This window comes from Heterocephalus glaber, unplaced genomic scaffold (assembly GCF_053883595.1).
Source record: "Heterocephalus glaber isolate CG9 unplaced genomic scaffold, H.glaber_assembly_v1.0 deba00001606, whole genome shotgun sequence".
Lineage (NCBI taxonomy): Eukaryota > Metazoa > Chordata > Mammalia > Rodentia > Bathyergidae > Heterocephalus > Heterocephalus glaber.
Window position 1 is genome coordinate 2,495,267 of NW_028258377.1, and position 18,715 is coordinate 2,513,981.

General features: G+C 35.3%; 1 protein-coding gene and 1 pseudogene across 7 annotated transcripts in view; both read right to left on the reverse strand.

Annotated features, from left to right (window-relative positions):
* Dmxl1 (Dmx like 1) overlaps nt 1–18,715 on the reverse strand; it is a 172,223-nt gene that overhangs the window by 80,197 nt on the left and 73,311 nt on the right. For all 7 annotated transcript variants that reach the window (XR_015444714.1, XM_021238196.2, XM_004836161.4 and 4 more), the window contains 7 exons: nt 13,726–13,892; nt 12,902–12,999; nt 11,732–11,897; nt 10,691–10,952; nt 8,606–9,687; nt 7,853–8,044; nt 4,898–4,974 (listed from right to left, as the gene is read on the reverse strand). Coding sequence is in view for 6 of the 7 variants with exons in the window: in XM_021238196.2 (XP_021093855.2) it covers nt 4,898–4,974; nt 7,853–8,044; nt 8,606–9,687; nt 10,691–10,952; nt 11,732–11,897; nt 12,902–12,999; nt 13,726–13,892 (2,044 nt within the window). In the remaining variant the exon portion in view is untranslated. The remainder of the gene's footprint in view (nt 1–4,897; nt 4,975–7,852; nt 8,045–8,605; nt 9,688–10,690; nt 10,953–11,731; nt 11,898–12,901; nt 13,000–13,725; nt 13,893–18,715) is intronic.
* Nucleotides 1,951–2,073, reverse strand: LOC147822895 (U2 spliceosomal RNA; annotated as a pseudogene).

Genomic DNA, 18,715 nt, shown 5'->3' on the forward strand with positions numbered 1-18,715 from the left:
CTCCTGGAAGACTGCCACGCTCCTGGGTGAATGCACAAGGGGCCTTAGAAGTTAAGGAACCTCAGTGGCCGTATGCTATGCAGCTAGTTCAGGTTCACAGTGCTCCAAATGCACTGAAGAAAACAAACAATAAAAAGCCTCTGAAGTGAATAAAGCTCTGGATCAGACTACACACAGCTGACTGGCCTTGCCAAGCAGGAAAGTCAGAGGAGGACTCAACATTTGCATAGCATCAGTCTGTTAGGTGGGAGTAGAGAGAAATATATCAGGCTCCAGGTGTGACTCACTAGCCCTCTCCTCCATACATGGTGGATTCCAAATGAGAGGCTCAGAAAAGAAACTTTAAAGCATGGGGCAATTTTTTGGACTCATCAGTAACTGGAATACAAACATATCAAAATGGATGAAAAGCTAGGCATAGAATTCAAAAAACTGACAAAGTCAGGCAGGGCATGGTAGCACATGCCTATAATCCTCGAGCTCTGGGAGGCAAAGGCAGGAAGACTGCAAATTTAATCCTAGCCCTGGAAGGAAATAACTGCCGACCTAGTTTACTGTATCCACCAAAGCCATCCTTCAGAATTGAAGGCCATATAAAGACTTTCTAAGATAAGCAGGAAATAAAGAAATTCATGACCACTAAGCCAGCATCACAGAAGATATTTAGAGAAACCCTACACATAGAAGAGGAAGAATACATGAGCAAACAAGCATTAGGAAAGAATCACACTTTAGAAAAACAATAAAATGATTAGAATTAGTGCATAACTCAAGGTCTTTGAAAAACAAGAATAAGCCAAACTCATTACAAGGAAAGAAGCAATAAAGATCAGAGCTGAAATTAATGAAATGGAGACTAAAAGAACAATTTAAATGATCAAGGAAATAAAGTTGGTTCTTTGAAAAGACAAACAGAATTGATATTGTTGGCCAAACCAAAACCCCAAAAAAGAAAGAAAAGAACAAAATAAACACAACTACAGATTAAAAGGGGGATAATACAAGACACTGCTGACATCCAGAGGATCATTAAGGACTATTTTAAAAACCTATATTCCAACAAATTGGAGAATGTAGAAGTGGATAAATTTCTAGACCCCTATGACCCACCAAAATTGGACCAAGAGGATATAAAAAACCTAAACAGATCAGTAAAAGAGACTGAAGCAGCAAAGAAGTCTCCCAACAAAAAGTCCAGGAACAGACGGATTCACTGAATGTTAACAGACCTTGAAAGAAGAAACACCAAAGTCCCTCAAACTATTCCATGAAATAGAAAGGAAAGGAGTACTTCCAAATTCTACTTGGCCAACAGCACCCTGATGGCAAAAGTGCATAAGGACACAATAACAATAAAAAAGAAAACTACAGGCCAATACTCTTAATGAACACAGTTGCAAAAATAATTAAAATACCGTAAACCAAATTCAACAACACATTAAAAAGTACATCCATTCTGATCAAATAAATTGGTTTCATTTTAGGAATACAAGGATGGTCAACATATTAAAATCAATAAACACAGTACATCACTTAAACAGAATGAAGGATAAAAATCACATAATCATCAACTGATGCAGAAAAGGCTTTCACCCACATTCAGCATTCCTTCACAAAAGCCCTGAAGAAACCTGCTAGAAAAGGCCCGTACTTCAAGATAATAAAAAAGAGCAATGTTGGTGGCATCACAATACCTGAATTCAAAATATGCAATAGAGCCACAGTAACAAAACACATCAGGATACTGTCATAAAAACAGGCACATAGGGCTGAGGATTTAGCTCAGTAGCACAGTACCTCGTTTGCAACCGCAAAGTCCTGAGTTTGATCCCTATTACTAAAAAAAAAACACACCCAACCTGCCCCCCCAAAAAATCCAGGCACATACACCAATGGAAGAGAATAGAGGACACCAAAATAAGCCCACACAGGTACAGCCTGATTCTTGACAAAGGGGCCAAAAACATACGTTGGAGAAAGACAGCCTCATTAACAAAAGAACAGCGTTTTTTTTTGAAAACTGGTTATCCGTATGTACTACACTTGATCTTAGCCAAAAGGCCGAGAAGCGATGGTTATGCATATGTAAAAGACTGAAACTAGATCCTCATCTATTGCTCTGTACAAAAATTAACTCAAAATGGATCAAAGCCCTAAATATAAGCCTTGAAATTTTGAAATTTCTGATAGAAAACATAGGGGAAACATTTCAGGATATAGGCAAAGGCATGACTTCCTAAACAGGACTCCAATAGGATAGGAAATAACAGCAAGAACTGATCAATGGGACTGGATCAGATCAAAATGCTTATGCACAAAGAAGAAAGTGAAGGGATAGCCTACAAAATGGGGGGAAATCTTTGCTAGCTGTGCTTCTCACAAAGGATTAATAGCCAGAATATGTAATTAACTCAAAAAACTTAACTCTCCAAATGGACAAATCAAAAAATGAGCACTGTTGGGACTGAGCACAGTGGATTATTAGTAACCTTTCGGAGCTCTGCTTTTATCTGTCACAGATTTGGCATGAAAATGGAGTGAAGGGGATGTGTGTGGAGTGCCTGGCCTGGTGCCCAACCGCTCGCTGCTGGCTAGGGCTGCACACCTGTCCTCCTGGTTGTGCTGTGGGCCCCGCTGCAGGCCCCGCTGCAGGCCCCGCTGCAGGCCCCACTGCAGGATGAGAGGCTCACTGTGCTTGGGAGGCTTTCTCCAACTCAGAAACAAACATTTCCCTCATCCTTGTTGCTACACCAAAGGTTCTGTGAGTCAGCACAGCAGAAAGGCAGTGAGTCCCTGTCTGCTGCTGAGGGATCTGGCTGTGATGCTCCAGAGGAGGAAGCTCTGCACCTCCCGGAGCATCTTTGCTACCTTGGGAGAAATGTTAGGGTCTCACTTTCAAAGATTCGTTGTATGGAGAAGAATAAAGCAATGCTGTGATTTCAAAAAAAAAAAAAAAAAAAAAAAAAGGGCAGGCCAGGAATTTAGCTCAGTGGTGCCGCAGCCTGACTCACAAGCGCAAGGTCCCAAGTTCGAGCCCTGGTACCAAAAAAAAAAAAAAAGGCAACCTGACTCATGTCTCATAAGAAAAAAACTAGAAAAAAAATTCTAAAATTCATAAGAAAACACAAAATATCCAGAACAACAAAAGCAATCCTAAGCAAAAAGAGCAATGCTATTATCAACAAGAGAAAAAATCTTGGGAAAATGTTGGCAAAGACGTGGATAAAGGGAAAGTCTCATCTATTCTTGGTAGGAATGTATGTACATTAGCACAGCCATTATAGAAAACAGTATGGAGGTTCCTCAAAAAATGAAAAACAGAACTACCATATGACCAATCCAGCAATCCTACAACTGGGTATATCGACAAGAAAGAAAATCATTACATCAAAGAGGTATCTGCATTGTTATACTTATTGCAGCATTATTCACAATAGCTAAGATATGAAGTCAAACAAGATGACCATCAACACATGAATAGATAAGAAAATGTGGTACGTATACTATATGGAATATTGTTCTACCATAAAAGGAATAAAATCCTGTAATTTATAGAAACATGTATGAACCAGGAGTACATTATGTTATGTAAAATAACCCAGACACAGAAAAGACAAGAACCAGAAGTTCTCTAATATATGTGGAAGCTAAAAAAGCTGATCTCATACAAGTAGAAAGCAGAATCGTGGTTAGCTGAGGCTGGGAAAAGGTGGTGGTGGAAGTATATAAGAAAAGGGCATTTCACAGGTACAAAATTTCAGTTAAACAGAATAAATTCTAATGTTCATAGTACAATAGAATGAATTATTACATATTTCAAAATAGCTAGAAGAGAGGATTTTAAATCTTCTCACCAAAAAGAAATGATAAATGATTAAAGTGGCACATACGCTAATTACCCTGATTTGATCACGAGACATTGTATATGTTTCATCAAAACATCACAGTGCACTATAAAAAATGTGTAAAATTATGCGTAAATTAAAAAATAAAAATGAGATCTTAAAAATGAAAAACACAATTTCTGAAATATGATCTCCACCTAGATTAAAGCCAAGACACTGAAGAAGAAAGAGAATCAATGTTTGGAAAATGAAGTTAGGATTTGTCCTGAAATGAAACAAAAAGAAATAAAGGACTATTTGAGAGGAAAGTTATAAATAACATGAATGTAAAAGTTCTAATATCTGTCTTCTAGGAAAAGAAAAAGAAGACAGGTATGCTAATACCTGAATAAATAAATTCAAAGTATTCCAAAAATTACAGAAAGATGCCAAGGACTGCAAAACAATATTTTTAAAGCTTAAGGGCTGGGGATTAAGCTCAGCGGTACCATGATGAAGCAGGTGCAAGGTCCTGAGTTTGATCCCCAATACCCACCCCCCAAAAAAAATTCAGCCAGGTTCAATAAAGCTTAGATATATTACAGTGAAACTTCTGACTATAAAAAGTCTTAAACATCCATTCTTCTGTGAAATTTTTCTGAATTCCAAATCAATCACTCCTTTTTCTGTGCTCCTGGGGCTTTTCACCATCTTTCAAATTATAGTGCTTATCAATGAAGTACTATTCCATGTTAAACATCATTTTCAGTTCAAATATTTCTCCCTGACTAGACTGACCTTAAGGAATAAATCCTTACCTTATTCATTTTAAAATTCGCAGCATCTATCACACTATGTACTGTAAGGCAGTAATCATTAATAGGCTAAAAAAATAAGTTACAGTAAAAAGAGTTTACTTGAAATTCATTTGCCATAAAGACATGTTAAAATTTTAAAGTTAAAAAATACTCAATAACCTCAGCCACGTGTTTTTCGTATTACTCAGACCATAAAATATATAACACCTCATTGATTACTACAAGGATTCTTAAATTTTACAAAAAGATATTTACCTGTAGTTATGACTACCACAAAGGCACTGATAAATACAAGCAGAAAGTGAGGCTGCTAAAGTATGCATTACATATACCTGGAAAAAAACAAAAACAAGATTACTTTAGTGTAATTTTTTAAGTACAATTTTTTCAAGATCTAATATGATCATCATTTTTTAAATGAAAAAAACTATTGTGTAAACTATTTTCTTTCCTTTTTAAAAAAAATACTCATTTCTAACTAGAGAAGTCTTACTATAGAAAATTTAAATGACCACCACACAAATACAAAAAAAATCAGTGAATCCTTTGGCAGAAATTATTAAATACCCAAATACTATATAATTTCCTTTCCAAAAACAAAAGGAAACAAATGTCAGGTATCCAATAGAGCATGAACTATGTGTTAAAATAGCACGTCCTCAGTAATTTTTTTCTACAACCACAAACAATGAAGAACAGACTGATAAATGACAGGTCTCTGAAGAAAACACTACTGTATCTTCTAATTATCAGGGAAAACAATCTGAAGAAAGTGAAACTTTAGAGAAGGGAGAAAGGACAAGGTATGAAAGGCAATGGAGTCAAAAAGTTGTTTTGTGGAACAGAAGATTCTGAAAACCAAGGATGACAGACAAGTTTAAGCTAAGAAAGTAAGTTAGACTAGAATACTGAAAGATTCTCTATGATTTTTAGTAAGACTGTATGTACATAAAAACAGTGAATCATCAAAATCTCATTGCTATCTTCTGCTTCAAGTATCAATGAGACATGATATGAATCTTAAAAATCACATTATTGTGATTTTTTAAAAGACCACATATGAGAGATTACAAAAATGATCACAATAATCACAGTATTTTGTAGCTTCTCCAATAGAGGTGGAATCTATTTCCCAACTCATTGAATCTGGCTGGCTTTCTGAAGAGGACCCAACAGAAGTGATGTGTGAGTTCTGAACCTACTCTTCAAAGGGCCTTGCAAATCATACTCTTGTTGCTCTTAAACCCCTGCAGCCATCATTTGGGAAAACAAAACAGGGAGTAACTGTGCCTCAAAGTACACACACAGCTGGACAAATATTATTTTCAGTGTGTCTGTGAGGGTGTTTTCACATGAGAAACACCTGAATCAGTAGTCTGATTCACATTCTCTCTAATGTGGGTAGGCACCATCCCACTAACTAGAAGACCTAAAGAGAACAAAAAGGATAATAAGTAAGAGGGAATTCATCATGCCCACTGCACTGAACTGGGACAATGGTGACTTCCATCTTCATACTCAAACTGAAACATCAGCTCTTCCTTGATCTTACGCCTATTCACTTTTTAACTGGAATTCATACTTTCTTGATTCTCAGGCTTTCATTCTTGAACTGGAACTGCATCATCAGCTCTTCTGGGCCTTCAGTTTATTCACTGCACATCTTGGGACTTCTCAGCCTCCACAGTCCAATGAACCAGTTTCTTGTAATACACACTCTCTTGCTCTGTCTCCCTTTCCATATACGCAAGTCAGCACTGGTTCTGCATCTCTGATCAACTCAGACTGATACATTTACTAGGCTTGCTGGCTGGAAGGTGAGGCACATATAACCCAGATTCTCCTGGCAGCCTAGCCAAAGCTAGAAATGTATGAGGACACCCTAGATCATCCAGAATCCAGTCAACCCACCAGCTGATGGAGGATGTTTGAACAAATAGAGACCAGCCAATCTAGCCCAACCCAGAAATGATAAGCCAACCTACAAAATCATACGAATAAGTGACAGCTTTATAAAGTCCCTAATGTTTCAGAGTGATTTTTAAACGGCAAAAAATACTTAAGGTAGCAAAAACTAATGTGTATGGTTATGCTATAATTAAAGCTAAGTATGAAATACAGTAAAACAAGCATAGTCAGAAGGAAATTAAATTTCAAACTGTGTAATAAGCTCCATGAGCATTTATACTATAGAACAGTACAGGAAAAGAAGGGGGGAAATCAAATTACAAGAGTTAAGGTTATCCAAGAGCGTAAAACTATGGAAAAAGAGTCTACCATGAAGCAAGCTGAAAATCAAACTGGCTTTATGTCTTAACCTGTGAGGTGGGTAAAAACCAGATGCTAGACTATGAGGGCAAAAATCCAAGGGACATTAAAAAATAAACTCAGTCCTACTTCAAAAGATTTCAAAGAAAATGAAGATGAAATAAGAAATATGACATCAACATTAGACAAAGTAGAGTGATAACGAGTAAGACAATGCTATGGTGGATTAGATAATTAACTATAATAACATGATTAGTTATGCATTAGAATCACCAGAGGACCTTCTTAAAAATATACATATTTCTAGGACCTTTCTCACAGACTGACTCAGTAAGTTTGGAGTTAAGTCAGCAATCTAAGCTTTCAATAAGCATAGGTGATAGCTAACCTAGAATATTGTCAGGGGTAAAATATTTCACAACACTATCCTTAAAACACATACTGTATGTTAACAAAGGTAAACTTTAGTGCTTTTATACCAAAATACTAAATTTCTTTCTTTTTTTTTTTTGTTTTGTTTTGGTACCTGGAATCAAACTCAGGACCTTGAGCTTGTGAGGCAGGCGGCAGCACCACTAAGCTAAATTCCCAGCCCCTAAATTTCTATTCTTGAAAAACACTTTTTCAGCTTTTTGGCTATAGGTACTAAAGGAATCACTCATGGATGAACACACAAATCCATTGCTCTTATCCTAATGAAAACTAAATATCTAGTATTTCATATTTTTAAAAATTGAAATATTATATCGGCTATAACACAGTAAGATAGGCTTGGTCTACAATCAGAAGTTTTCTCTAATCAGAATCAATATAAATTTGGCAATGTAACCCTTGCTACATCTACTGTGATATTTACATTTGCTTTTTTAAAAGGTTTACCATTTATCTTTCAGTTTTGTCACTATATACAGTTATATTAAAATCTTGAAAACAAGCACTTACTTTATTGCTTTGGCTGTCAGGATGAGGTGGTGAATCAAAGTTTATTATGGCATGGAGAATATCATGTGTTAGATTACTGAGGTGTAATAATGGATTGGCAACTACTGTTTTGGCACTGGCTGTACAAGCAAAGAGGAGAGGCACTGAGGTTTGCTCTGACAGTGGACTAGGAAATAGTAGTTCTGACGTTTCCTTAAAGAGAGAGGGGGGAAAAAAGATTAATCAGCTATTTACAGTAGTAATCTATTAGATAGGTAATGTAGGGAATTCTCTGAAAAACTTCAGAATAATAAAAACTAAAAACATCATGAAAACGGAGAGTAAAAAGGGACCTGAAGAGGTCAACATTCAAGCAGTCATATTTAAAAATGATGAGTCAATACCCCTTGTAACAAAAAGGATTTGTTTTTGTGTTTTTTGGTATTAGGAATCAAACTCAGGCCCTTGTGTTTGCCAGGCAGGCACTGAGCCACTGAGCTACAACCCTGGCCCCCTTGTAACAAAGAGAAGCTGTTCACCTTACATAGGATTGATGTTTTAAGACTACAGAATACAAATTAAACAGATCATAAACAGCCTGATATAGAATTGTCCTCCAACTGCAATATATACATAACTCCACAAATTCATAAAAGTGAACATTCCTTAAACCAACGCCAATGAAGAAAACCAAATTTTAATATTCAAAACAAAAAATACAACATCAAAAATTGTTTCAGGCATGCACTATTTTTGATGATTAGAATAACATACCTGCTGTGATTCTTGTAAAAGCAAAATCAATTCCATTCGCACAGATGCAAGACCCCCACCATGGGAGCCATGAAGTATGCAATAACTAAGAAACATTCTTAAGAGTGACTGATATTTCAAGAGCCACTGTTTTTTTTCCTGAAAGATTTCTCTCTGTTGTTTCACTTTTGCATGGTGATGAAGATCATCAACATTCTCATTTGATCCAAATTCATCCCCATTTTTGCCAAGTGTAGACTGCAGTTCTTCAGCATCTGGGCAAAAGTCACAAGTCCTTTGAAGAGCTATCACCTCTTTTTCAAGCCAGTGATAGAGTTGGTAACGTAACTTTCCACCATCTATTTCATAGCCAGTAGATAAAGTACGAAGTTCTACTGTGAGAATCTTTAAACATGCTCTAAACTTTAACTGAACAGCAATTATATCTTCTGATGGGTTTAAAATGTCACTTTCATCTAGTGTGCTGAAAGATTCTGAATAATTACTTATTTCATCTAACTTTTTATCTATTTTCCTCTGTAAAGGTTTTAGTTCTTTCATTGAAATAGGAAGACTCTCATTTTCTTCATCATTATCACTGTCCCACTTTAACTCTAAAGAATCTTCTTGAAATACGACACTTGGTTGGCTCCAGTCAAAAGAAGGAGTAGAGTTTGACTGCTTCTCTGAGGAACCCTCTGAAGAAGATTCAAGGCCATTCATAAAAGACTGTGACCAATCAACAGCAGAAGACTTATCTTCCCTTGTATCCAATTTTAATGAAGATGAATCTTTACTAGTATCCAGAAAACTAGATGCTCTACAAAGAGGTGTGGTTTTCTTGATGACCTTGGGCATCTTTGATAATACTTCCAAAGCCAACATGGGGCAGCCAGCTTTTAGATGAGCACTAGCAGTAGTAAAAAATAATCTTCTTTCAGTTAAATTAATTGTTCCTGCCAGTCTACTTTTTCCTGTTAAACCCACGTGTGTGGAAAATGTATCAGATGATCCAAAATGATGCCTCAGTAAAAGAGGATGTGTTCTTAGATAATTGTAGAAATTAAAAACTGCAGGGTTACAGGCTGACATCATGACTTGATCTGAAAATAAATTTATTTTATGAGGCAAGAAAAGTTTTTCAAGAGCTATATTGGGTGTATCTTTGTATTAGTCCATTTTTTCTACTGTGGAATCTTTATCTGCTTGGTCTTTTGACAAACCTGTATTACTAGATCACACTAATGTATGGTATTGAATAAACAAGAAGATATTTTTAATGAAATTACTTTGACACAATAGGAAAACAAAGATTATACTGCTTTCCCACCAAAAAATACCTCTTCTGGTAACAATTCTAATTCTTTTTCTTATATTTCTGGAAACTTTTTGTTCTACTTTGCTAGCTCTCCTCACCCTCTCTACTTTTTAACGTTGACGGTGTACTAAAGCTCAGTTCTTGACCTCTTTTCTAGGTATATTCCCTGAGTTGAAGTCTTATTGTCAAACGGCTTTAAACAACATATATATATATTCCACATCTTCAGTCCCACTTCACTTTGAATTTCTAAGTTCTAACACCCAAAGGTACATGTTGCATTTCCATTTAGATGTATACAGTCTTGCCAGTGGGCCTTTTTATTTAGTGTGCCCTTGGCACAGACAATTCTTTTCCCAGACAATACTGACTAACTTGTTCAACTAGTTCTATGCTGAAAGGCCATCTTATCACAGAAGAATTCGTGACCCAAAATACTTCCTCATATCATATACCTATTGCTTACTCTAATATGCACAGTAAATTCAACTTAAGATAAAAGAACTGGCTTTGTATCAGTACTTTTTCAAAATATTTATATGCAAATGCTGATATTTATTTTCAGTAAATCTGTTTCATAAAAACAGAATCTAAAGTTGTTTTCAAAGGATTTATCTTCCTGAAAATAAGCAAAATTGAATACAAATCCCCATGTCTCCAAAACCATAAAGTCATAAAGACCATAAATTCAATTTGTTTTATATACCCTCGGCACCCAACAGTGATCTGCACACCTAGGAAATACTAGTAACACTCTCAGTCATTAATGTGTTAGAAGTGCAGCTTACCATCATTTTCTCTGACAGGTTGCTTTATTAATGTTTCCAGAGCACCACTATAATCTTCCAAAATCCAATATGCCATACTCCGAAGAAAAGGATCATAGTGCATATTTATGTTCAATGAACTGGGTTCACTGACAGGAGAACCAATTCCCAGCACTTTTTTACGTAAAACAGATTTGTATGTTGCAGATGTATCAAATTCAGACTCATAAAGTCTTGCTATTACAAGAGCCAACTGAATGTCATTCAGTTTCTCAAGACATACCTTAAAAAAATATTGTTCATAAATAAGCAGAGGGAACTTTCATTTTAGAATAAACTCAACTCACTAACAACTAGAAAAACATAGGCTTAATTTCCAAAATAAGCAAAAAGGATAAAAAATATACTGCTTGTGTTAACAAATCTACTTAACAACATTTGTTAATATTTGCTAGTACTAAGTATATATTTGTTAAACGATTTAGCCTATTTAAGAAACACTAGATAATGCTTACCAGTGTCATTTCAAACTATGTATTTTATTTTACTCTTGAACTTTTACTTTTCTCCACCCACTTCAGCAGACTATAGTATTTCCCAAATAAAAGGCTGTTCTGAATTAATTATTAGACTCTGAGCACAAGGGAAATTTAAGATAGAAATGTTATACCTTAAGTGTTGATAATTTTTAAAGTTTCCTGAGAAATATTCAGTGAAAAATTGTCTAAGATTTATCAACTAAGACATAAACACACATTCAAAAGTCTAAATTGATAGAACAGACCTTTTAATTTTTTTACCTGTTCATGAATATTTTTAAGACTGAAATGACCTAATCAGCCTACCCAACCAATTAATCATTCTAGTTTATACTAATTTTGATATAAAATCATTCAAGCTAAATAAGAAAAATTTTAAAGCCATTATTAAATATTATCAGTTACATTAGGTTTTAATCCTGTGTTATTTCTACTAAAGTTGAACTTTAAAACTAACAATTTAAGACCGACATAAAGAGATTAATTAGAAAGATAATGCTATTTTTTTAAAAAGTTTCATTACCTCAATTGCATCTCTGAGGCAACCAGCTAAAAGAAAAAACGCTGCAGAATGTTCAAATCTTTGTTTGCCTAGCAAAGAAAAAGCATTCTTTAAAGCTGCTTTCCGCCATCTCTCCTCCTCAAAATTGTGTCCAAAAAACTGTGTCATCCGAGTGTCTTTTTGAGATCTATAAAGGAAAGTATGAAAAGGTTGGGATACAATACCAGAATTAATCTTCTAAAGTTAGGACTAACTTGGGAATCAAAATTACTAGTACCTCTTATATAGTTAAAAAAAAAATTTACTTTTCCATGAAGTCTGAGACTAACAATTTTCTTTCAAATTACAAAGAAAAATACATGAGCAACACTCTAAAAAATTCTTAAAATCCATGCAAAATAAAATTATAGTATTAATATGAAATACTTCATACTAACTTCTGTGCTCCTTTACCATTTCAACTTCATCAATTATCTTTCTCTCTTACTCAGCTGGGAATGACTTTGATGATCAAAATCTAAGGATTCTGCCCTTATTAAAAACAATCCTGAAAGACCTAGTCTTGTAGAAAACTGATTTGGTACTAAGATTTTCTTCCAAAGGCAGTTGTTTATGCAGAGCACCTGGGAACTAAAATCAACATAATGAACTACTTATCGTAATTATGTTCAAAAAATCCTGAGAGAGATACAGAAAAACTGTATGTGAATTCAGCTCAGGGATGAGGTCAGTGCCCACAGGAGGACAGTTTTGACAAGTAAAGCCTGGCCTATGGGTTCTCAGTGGGGCTCAGGGTAGACATTTGTTCTAGACTCCACCAATTCATCTTTCCCAATCCCAAATGCAAGTTTTTAGTTTAGTGATCTTTGTACTACAGAAGCCTCTTGATAAGTTCTTAAAATAAGCAAAGATATATTTCTGGATTGACAAATCCCAAAACAAACTAAAATGACCTCTCTTTTTACCATAGTGGAAAACACCTAAGCCCTTCCCCTATAAGAATTAATATAGGGGCTGGGAATTTGGCTCAATGGTTCTGCCGCCTGCCTCGCAAGTGCAAGGACCCGAGTTCGATCTCCAGTACCAAAAAAAAAAAAATTAATATGAATTAACATCAAGAAGAACAAATCTTACTTTACGCATCTACACATGAAAAGTTTATAACTTTGAAGCACAAATTATTTTACTTACCTATATAATCCCCAAATCACAGCTTTCTTTTTCATTGCAAGGTAAAAAATGGCAGCATCTAAAGGATCGTTCTTTCTATAAAAGGCTGCTTTGGCTACCTATAATTAAAGTATATAGCAAACTTTCACAAAAATGGTTGGTAAGTGAACAAGCAATTTCCCTCCTATACAAGATACATGTTTTCTATTTAAATGTTAAATATTTTTTAAAAAGGTATTCAATAGTATTTTTCTGTGTGTATATACAAATAATAAAAGAAATTCATGGTAGCTGTGGATACAGACTTTTATGTACCAAGTCTACAACCTTTTTTGGCGGGGGGGGAGGTACTGGGGATCAAACTCAGGTCCTTGTGCTTGCGCAGCAGGTGGTGAAACCACTGAGCTAAATCCCCGGCCAGGTCTACAGCCTTTTATGACAAGCTCTTCTGTACTACTTTATTTTTCTTTACATATATGTATCTTTTTTATAAAACTCAGAAAAATACTATTGAATGTGTTGACTGCAGGTTTAGGAATTATATAAATTTTTAAAAATTACATTATTATATTTTGAAATACACTGTGAAGATTATTTAAAATGAAAAGAATTCGTAGCAGAGGAGCTGCAGAATGCCATTTAAATAAGCATCCAAAATATATCAATCCTTTTTTTTTTTTCGTACCAGGGATCAAACTCAGGACCTTGCACTTGTGAGGGAGGCAGCAGCACCACTGAGCTAAATCCCCGGCCCTATTGATCCATTTTTTACACCAAAGTGTCTTTACACCACACCACACCATTTTGTACACCAAAGTGCGGTTTTACACCACAAACACACTTACTTTTTCTATACATTTGCGTAAGGTATGGGTATTCCGCACCCACCACCCAACACCCATAGCTTTCAGTTCAGACCAAGTGGGATCTTTGTGCATTGCTGGCAACATGTTCAGCAGTTCTTCTTCTGCTACTGAGTGAAATGCCCAAGCAAAATGACTAGTAGATAGGCCTGAAGAAAGGGCAAAAATAATGATTGTAAGAAATATAAATAAGACTATACAATGATTATCATAAATGTGTGGCACATATTTACAATAAAAATATGTAAACTTTTATAAGACATGCAATTACACTTAATTTTTAAGAAGTATGGCTTATTTTTTATTCTTGACTCTCCCAACAATTTACTAGTCCAATGCACATATATTTTTCCTAATTAATGTAATATAATTAATGTTTTTGTATACATTTATTGGAAAATATATGTAAAAATCTTTATGAAAAATGCCAAAATGCTGCAGTACTTTTGTTCTTTAGGTACAGTATGACCCATGACTCTTTTCAGAAAATGAGAAACACCTGAAGCAATGTTTTATATTGGTATGCTTTTCTCTTTAAAGCTGCTTCTCATTTCCTTTTAGTCAACATTGGTTTTATGGATTTAATTCTATGGAATTGAAAAACATCAAGCAGACAAAATAGCTTGGTAAACTAATAAGCACAGCAACACAAATACTACAAAATCAGAATGCATACATTAAATTTCAGTTCTACTGCTAACTGCACAAGTTTGGGCAAGTTAGTTTCTTAATGCCTCAATTTCCTCATTTAAAAATGCGAATGGTGATAGAATTATCATATTACATAGTTTAAAGGGATTAAATTACATAATATAGTTAAGTAATTTTGAATATAATGTGGCCTATGACTATTAATATACCATAAAACATTAATAAAATATTTTGATAATGATTCACACATCATTTGTGTCTGCAATCTACTGGCCTGCACATGTGTTTATTGCTCGGCATCTATTTTATTTCATTACAGTATATTTTATTTAGTATTACTAGACAAAATAAATGACTAAGATGTGGCTTTGACATACATATATGGCCTCATATTTTTTAAGCTATGCTAAAGAATAATTTTTCATTAAATAGATATTAGCACTCTTGTGTTCACTGTAGCACTGTTCACATTAGCCAAGATAGAGAACAAACAAACTGTCCATAAGCAGATGAATGGATTTTTAAAACGTGGTTTACATATGTAATGGAACACTAATCAGCCTTAAAAAAGGAAATTCTGCAAACCCTGAAGACATTATGTAATTATACTAAGTGAAATAAACTAGGCACAGAAGGACATATACTGTAAGATATCATTTATAAGAGCTATCTGAAATAGTCAAATGCATAGAATTGAAGAATCAAGTAATAGTTATTAGGGACTGGGAGAAAGAAGAACAGAGTATTCATCAAGAGACACAAAGTTTGTCAACCAAAATGAATTAAGCTATAGAGATCTACTATCCAAAATTGTACCTAGAGTCAAAAATAATGTATTATTCACTTACAAATTTTAAGAGGATAGATTTCATGTTGTGTTCTTACTATAATAAAAAAATGTTTTTGCCAGAGAATCATTGGGAAAAAAACAGGGAATAACAAAAGCAGAAACAGAAACTAATATAATATCCAAAGGGAATGTGAGAAATCAAAATAGAAACTAAGAATGCCTTAGGCTCATCAGTGGACCCAACATGGCCAACAAAAGAATAAGTAAGCCTACAAAGAGGACAATAGAAAGTTCTCAAACCGAAATGGAAAAAAATAAAATGAACAAAATCAAAATAGGATATCAAGAACTGTGGCTAATTACAAAAGGCATGAAATAAGTATGAGTGGAGCACCAAAAGGAGAAAAAAGAAACAAGAAAAAAATTTTCAAGCAACAATGGCTGAGAATATTTTCAAATTAATCACAGAACTAGGAAACTCTGAGAATGTTGAACAGGATAAATTAAATCCCCACCACCAAACACACTAATATATACTACATTCAAATTACAGAAAGGAAAGACAAAGAGAACTTTTACCCAGAACAACACACAAACACATCCAACAACAATTACAAGAACAACAACAACAAAAATACCACTTGTCTGATTAACAGATTTCTCATTGCAAACAATACAAACTAAGAAGAGAACAGAGTGAAATATTTAAAATCTTGAGAAGAAAACCCCACAAACTTAGAATTCTATATTCTCCAAAATGACCCTTCAAAGTTGAAAGAAAAATAAAAAATTTCTCAAATAAGAACTGAGGAAATAATTGCTAATAAATCTATTCTGCAAAAAAACAAAACAAAAAAACTTTAAAATATGTTCTTCAGATGGAAAAGGATGCTTGTTCTACATAAAGAAAATAAAGCACTCAAAGAAGGATAAGTGAACAAAAAAAAACTTTAGATTTTAAAATTCTTAATCTATCTAACAAATATGATTGCTCAAAATATGTCAAACTTTTACATGTTAAAACAATAAAGATAACTTCATTATATGTGACTATAATATACATATATATATATATATATATATATACACACATATACCTATGTATGCATAGGTATAAGTGAAATTAGTGGCAGCAACAATCCCATGGATGAGAAAAAGGAATTAGGATTATTTTGTTATTATAAAGCATTCACGAAAGCTGCTGACTGGCTTCCAAGAAGATGGCAGAGTGGTGAGCAGCAAAGAAAGAGCTTCTCTGAGATTTGGTGTCCTTACACTGGAATATAGCAGCAAGAGGAGGAGGAGGAAAGAAATGGGACCCCAGGACCCAGGAAGGATCTGAGGGGAGAATTGAAGTCAACAAGGAGAATGAAAAGAGAGACTTTAAGGAAGAGGAGGGAGGTGCCAAGCAGCACTCTCTCACAGAGCCTGAACGCTCTGCGAGGGAATGACAGTGGGCTGAACCTGCAGACATATGGTGACTGCTGAAGACCTCAGAGGGCTCCATGGAGAAACACACCAGTGGAACAGAGCAATGGATGCACTAGACTGCACCAAGTGGTGAGTTATCGGGATTCAGACCTCAGCCAGGAGAGGGTGATTGGCTGGTAGCCATCTTGGAGAGGGGCCAACTGAGCTCTGAACTCAGAATAGCTGCAGGCAGACTCCATCTAGTGGCTTCCAGTGTCTTGATGCAGGTGCTGAGTTCAAGTCACCAGGTAGTCAGGGAGAGGAGGTCAAGCCAGCAGGAGACAAATAAAGACTGTTGTAGGCTCAAAGAATCCGGTTCCAGCCTATTAGCCAGAAACTGGCCCGAATTTCAGAGGAACTAAAGGGGCAGGCTGGCTGGGATTATCTACCACCTCACCATGAAGTTGCAGCTAGCTTCCTGGGATTAATCAATTTGGCTCTGGACTCTGATTGCCCACACTGTCTAACAGTGACAGCAGAGACACACCTTCAATTGGACATTTTTTTGGTTTTTTATCTTTTTTCTTTCTGTTTTCCTCTTTTCTAGTTCTTCTATTGTTTTTAGTTTTTTTCTTGATAGTTTGAACAGAGTTCTAGTTTTTGTTGCTGTTCTGTTCTTTTTTATTTTTTCCTTTCCTTTTCCAACTGTCATCTTCACCAGTTTCCTAACATTTGTCCTCTAGCCTTGCTTCTGACCTCTTCCTTTTCTTCTACTTCTGTTTTTTATACCCTAACCCCTTTTAAATCTTGTCCCCTAAAGGTAAAAGCCACATTGAGGGCGAAAATTTGACATTTTCTAGGCTGTATTTGATGTTATTGTTATTGATTGCACTACTTTAGCCAAGGTGACATAATTGTGCTAATCAGTTGTTCCTCCTGGTATACCAAGACTGAGATTGCCTAAGGCTCTTAAAAAAAAAAAAAAAAAACACCTATAGGCCAGTGCCAAAGAACTGGCAGCTGAGCCAAGTAGGCAGAAACTTCTCATCCCCAATAAATTGAAGCCTGCAACAGACTCAAAACCCAAAAGCTAGCTACAACTGGAAGATGCTTCTAAGAAGTGGTCATTTCCTATGGGTTCTTAATACTGGAAATAAAGCTACTTGCTATAAGCAATTTATAAGCATCAAATCAGGAATCAAACTAAAAGAAAATAAGAAACACTTAAACAAGATGCAACCCCACAGACTTTCAGCTCACCAAAGACAAACCCCCGGGGCAATGAAGTGGAACAATCCAAAAGCCACCCACCTGGACTCCCTGGAGTGTTAATAGAAGAAGTAACAAAGCAAATGAACAAAGCTTGAGAAAAACATCAAATGCAGAAATAAATTCCCAATAACCTCAGAGATGGTGACCAGAATGAAAGATACAGATAAAAAAACAGAGGAGCTCAAGAACATTATGGAAACCATGAATGCCCAGTATAGGAAAGAAATGGAATCCATGAAACAGATTCAAACACATATCCAGGAGATTAAAAACTCCACTGAAAGTATATGCAACAGATCGAGCCAATGCAAGGACAGAATATCGAATATAGAAGACAAGATTGTAGTTAGCAATCAGGAAAAGAGAGATTTTTAAAAAATACCAAGGGACCATGAGAAATCAATCCAACAGCTGCTAGATGATGCAAACAAGAATAACACAGGATTGATTGGAGTCAATGAAAAAGCAGGGAACAGCTCAAGTGACATAAAAAAAAACCTGTTCTCAGAAGTAATGGCAGAAAACTTCCCAAATAGGGAAAAATAATTTGACATACAGACAAGTGAGGCATACAATCAATTACAACCTAATTAGCCATCATCAAAAAAAAAAATCTTCCCAAAGCCAAATAACAGTCAAGATTCCAGAAATTCAACACAGGGACAGAATATCAGAAGCTGTTAGAGAAAAGAAACAAATCACCTATAAAGGAAAGCCCATCAAAATCATAGCAGACTTCGGGCTGGGGATTTAGCTCAGTGGTTTTGCCACCTGCTGTGCAAGTGCAAGGACCCAAGTTCGATCCCTGGTACAAAAAAAAATCATAGCAGACTTCTCAACACAAACTCA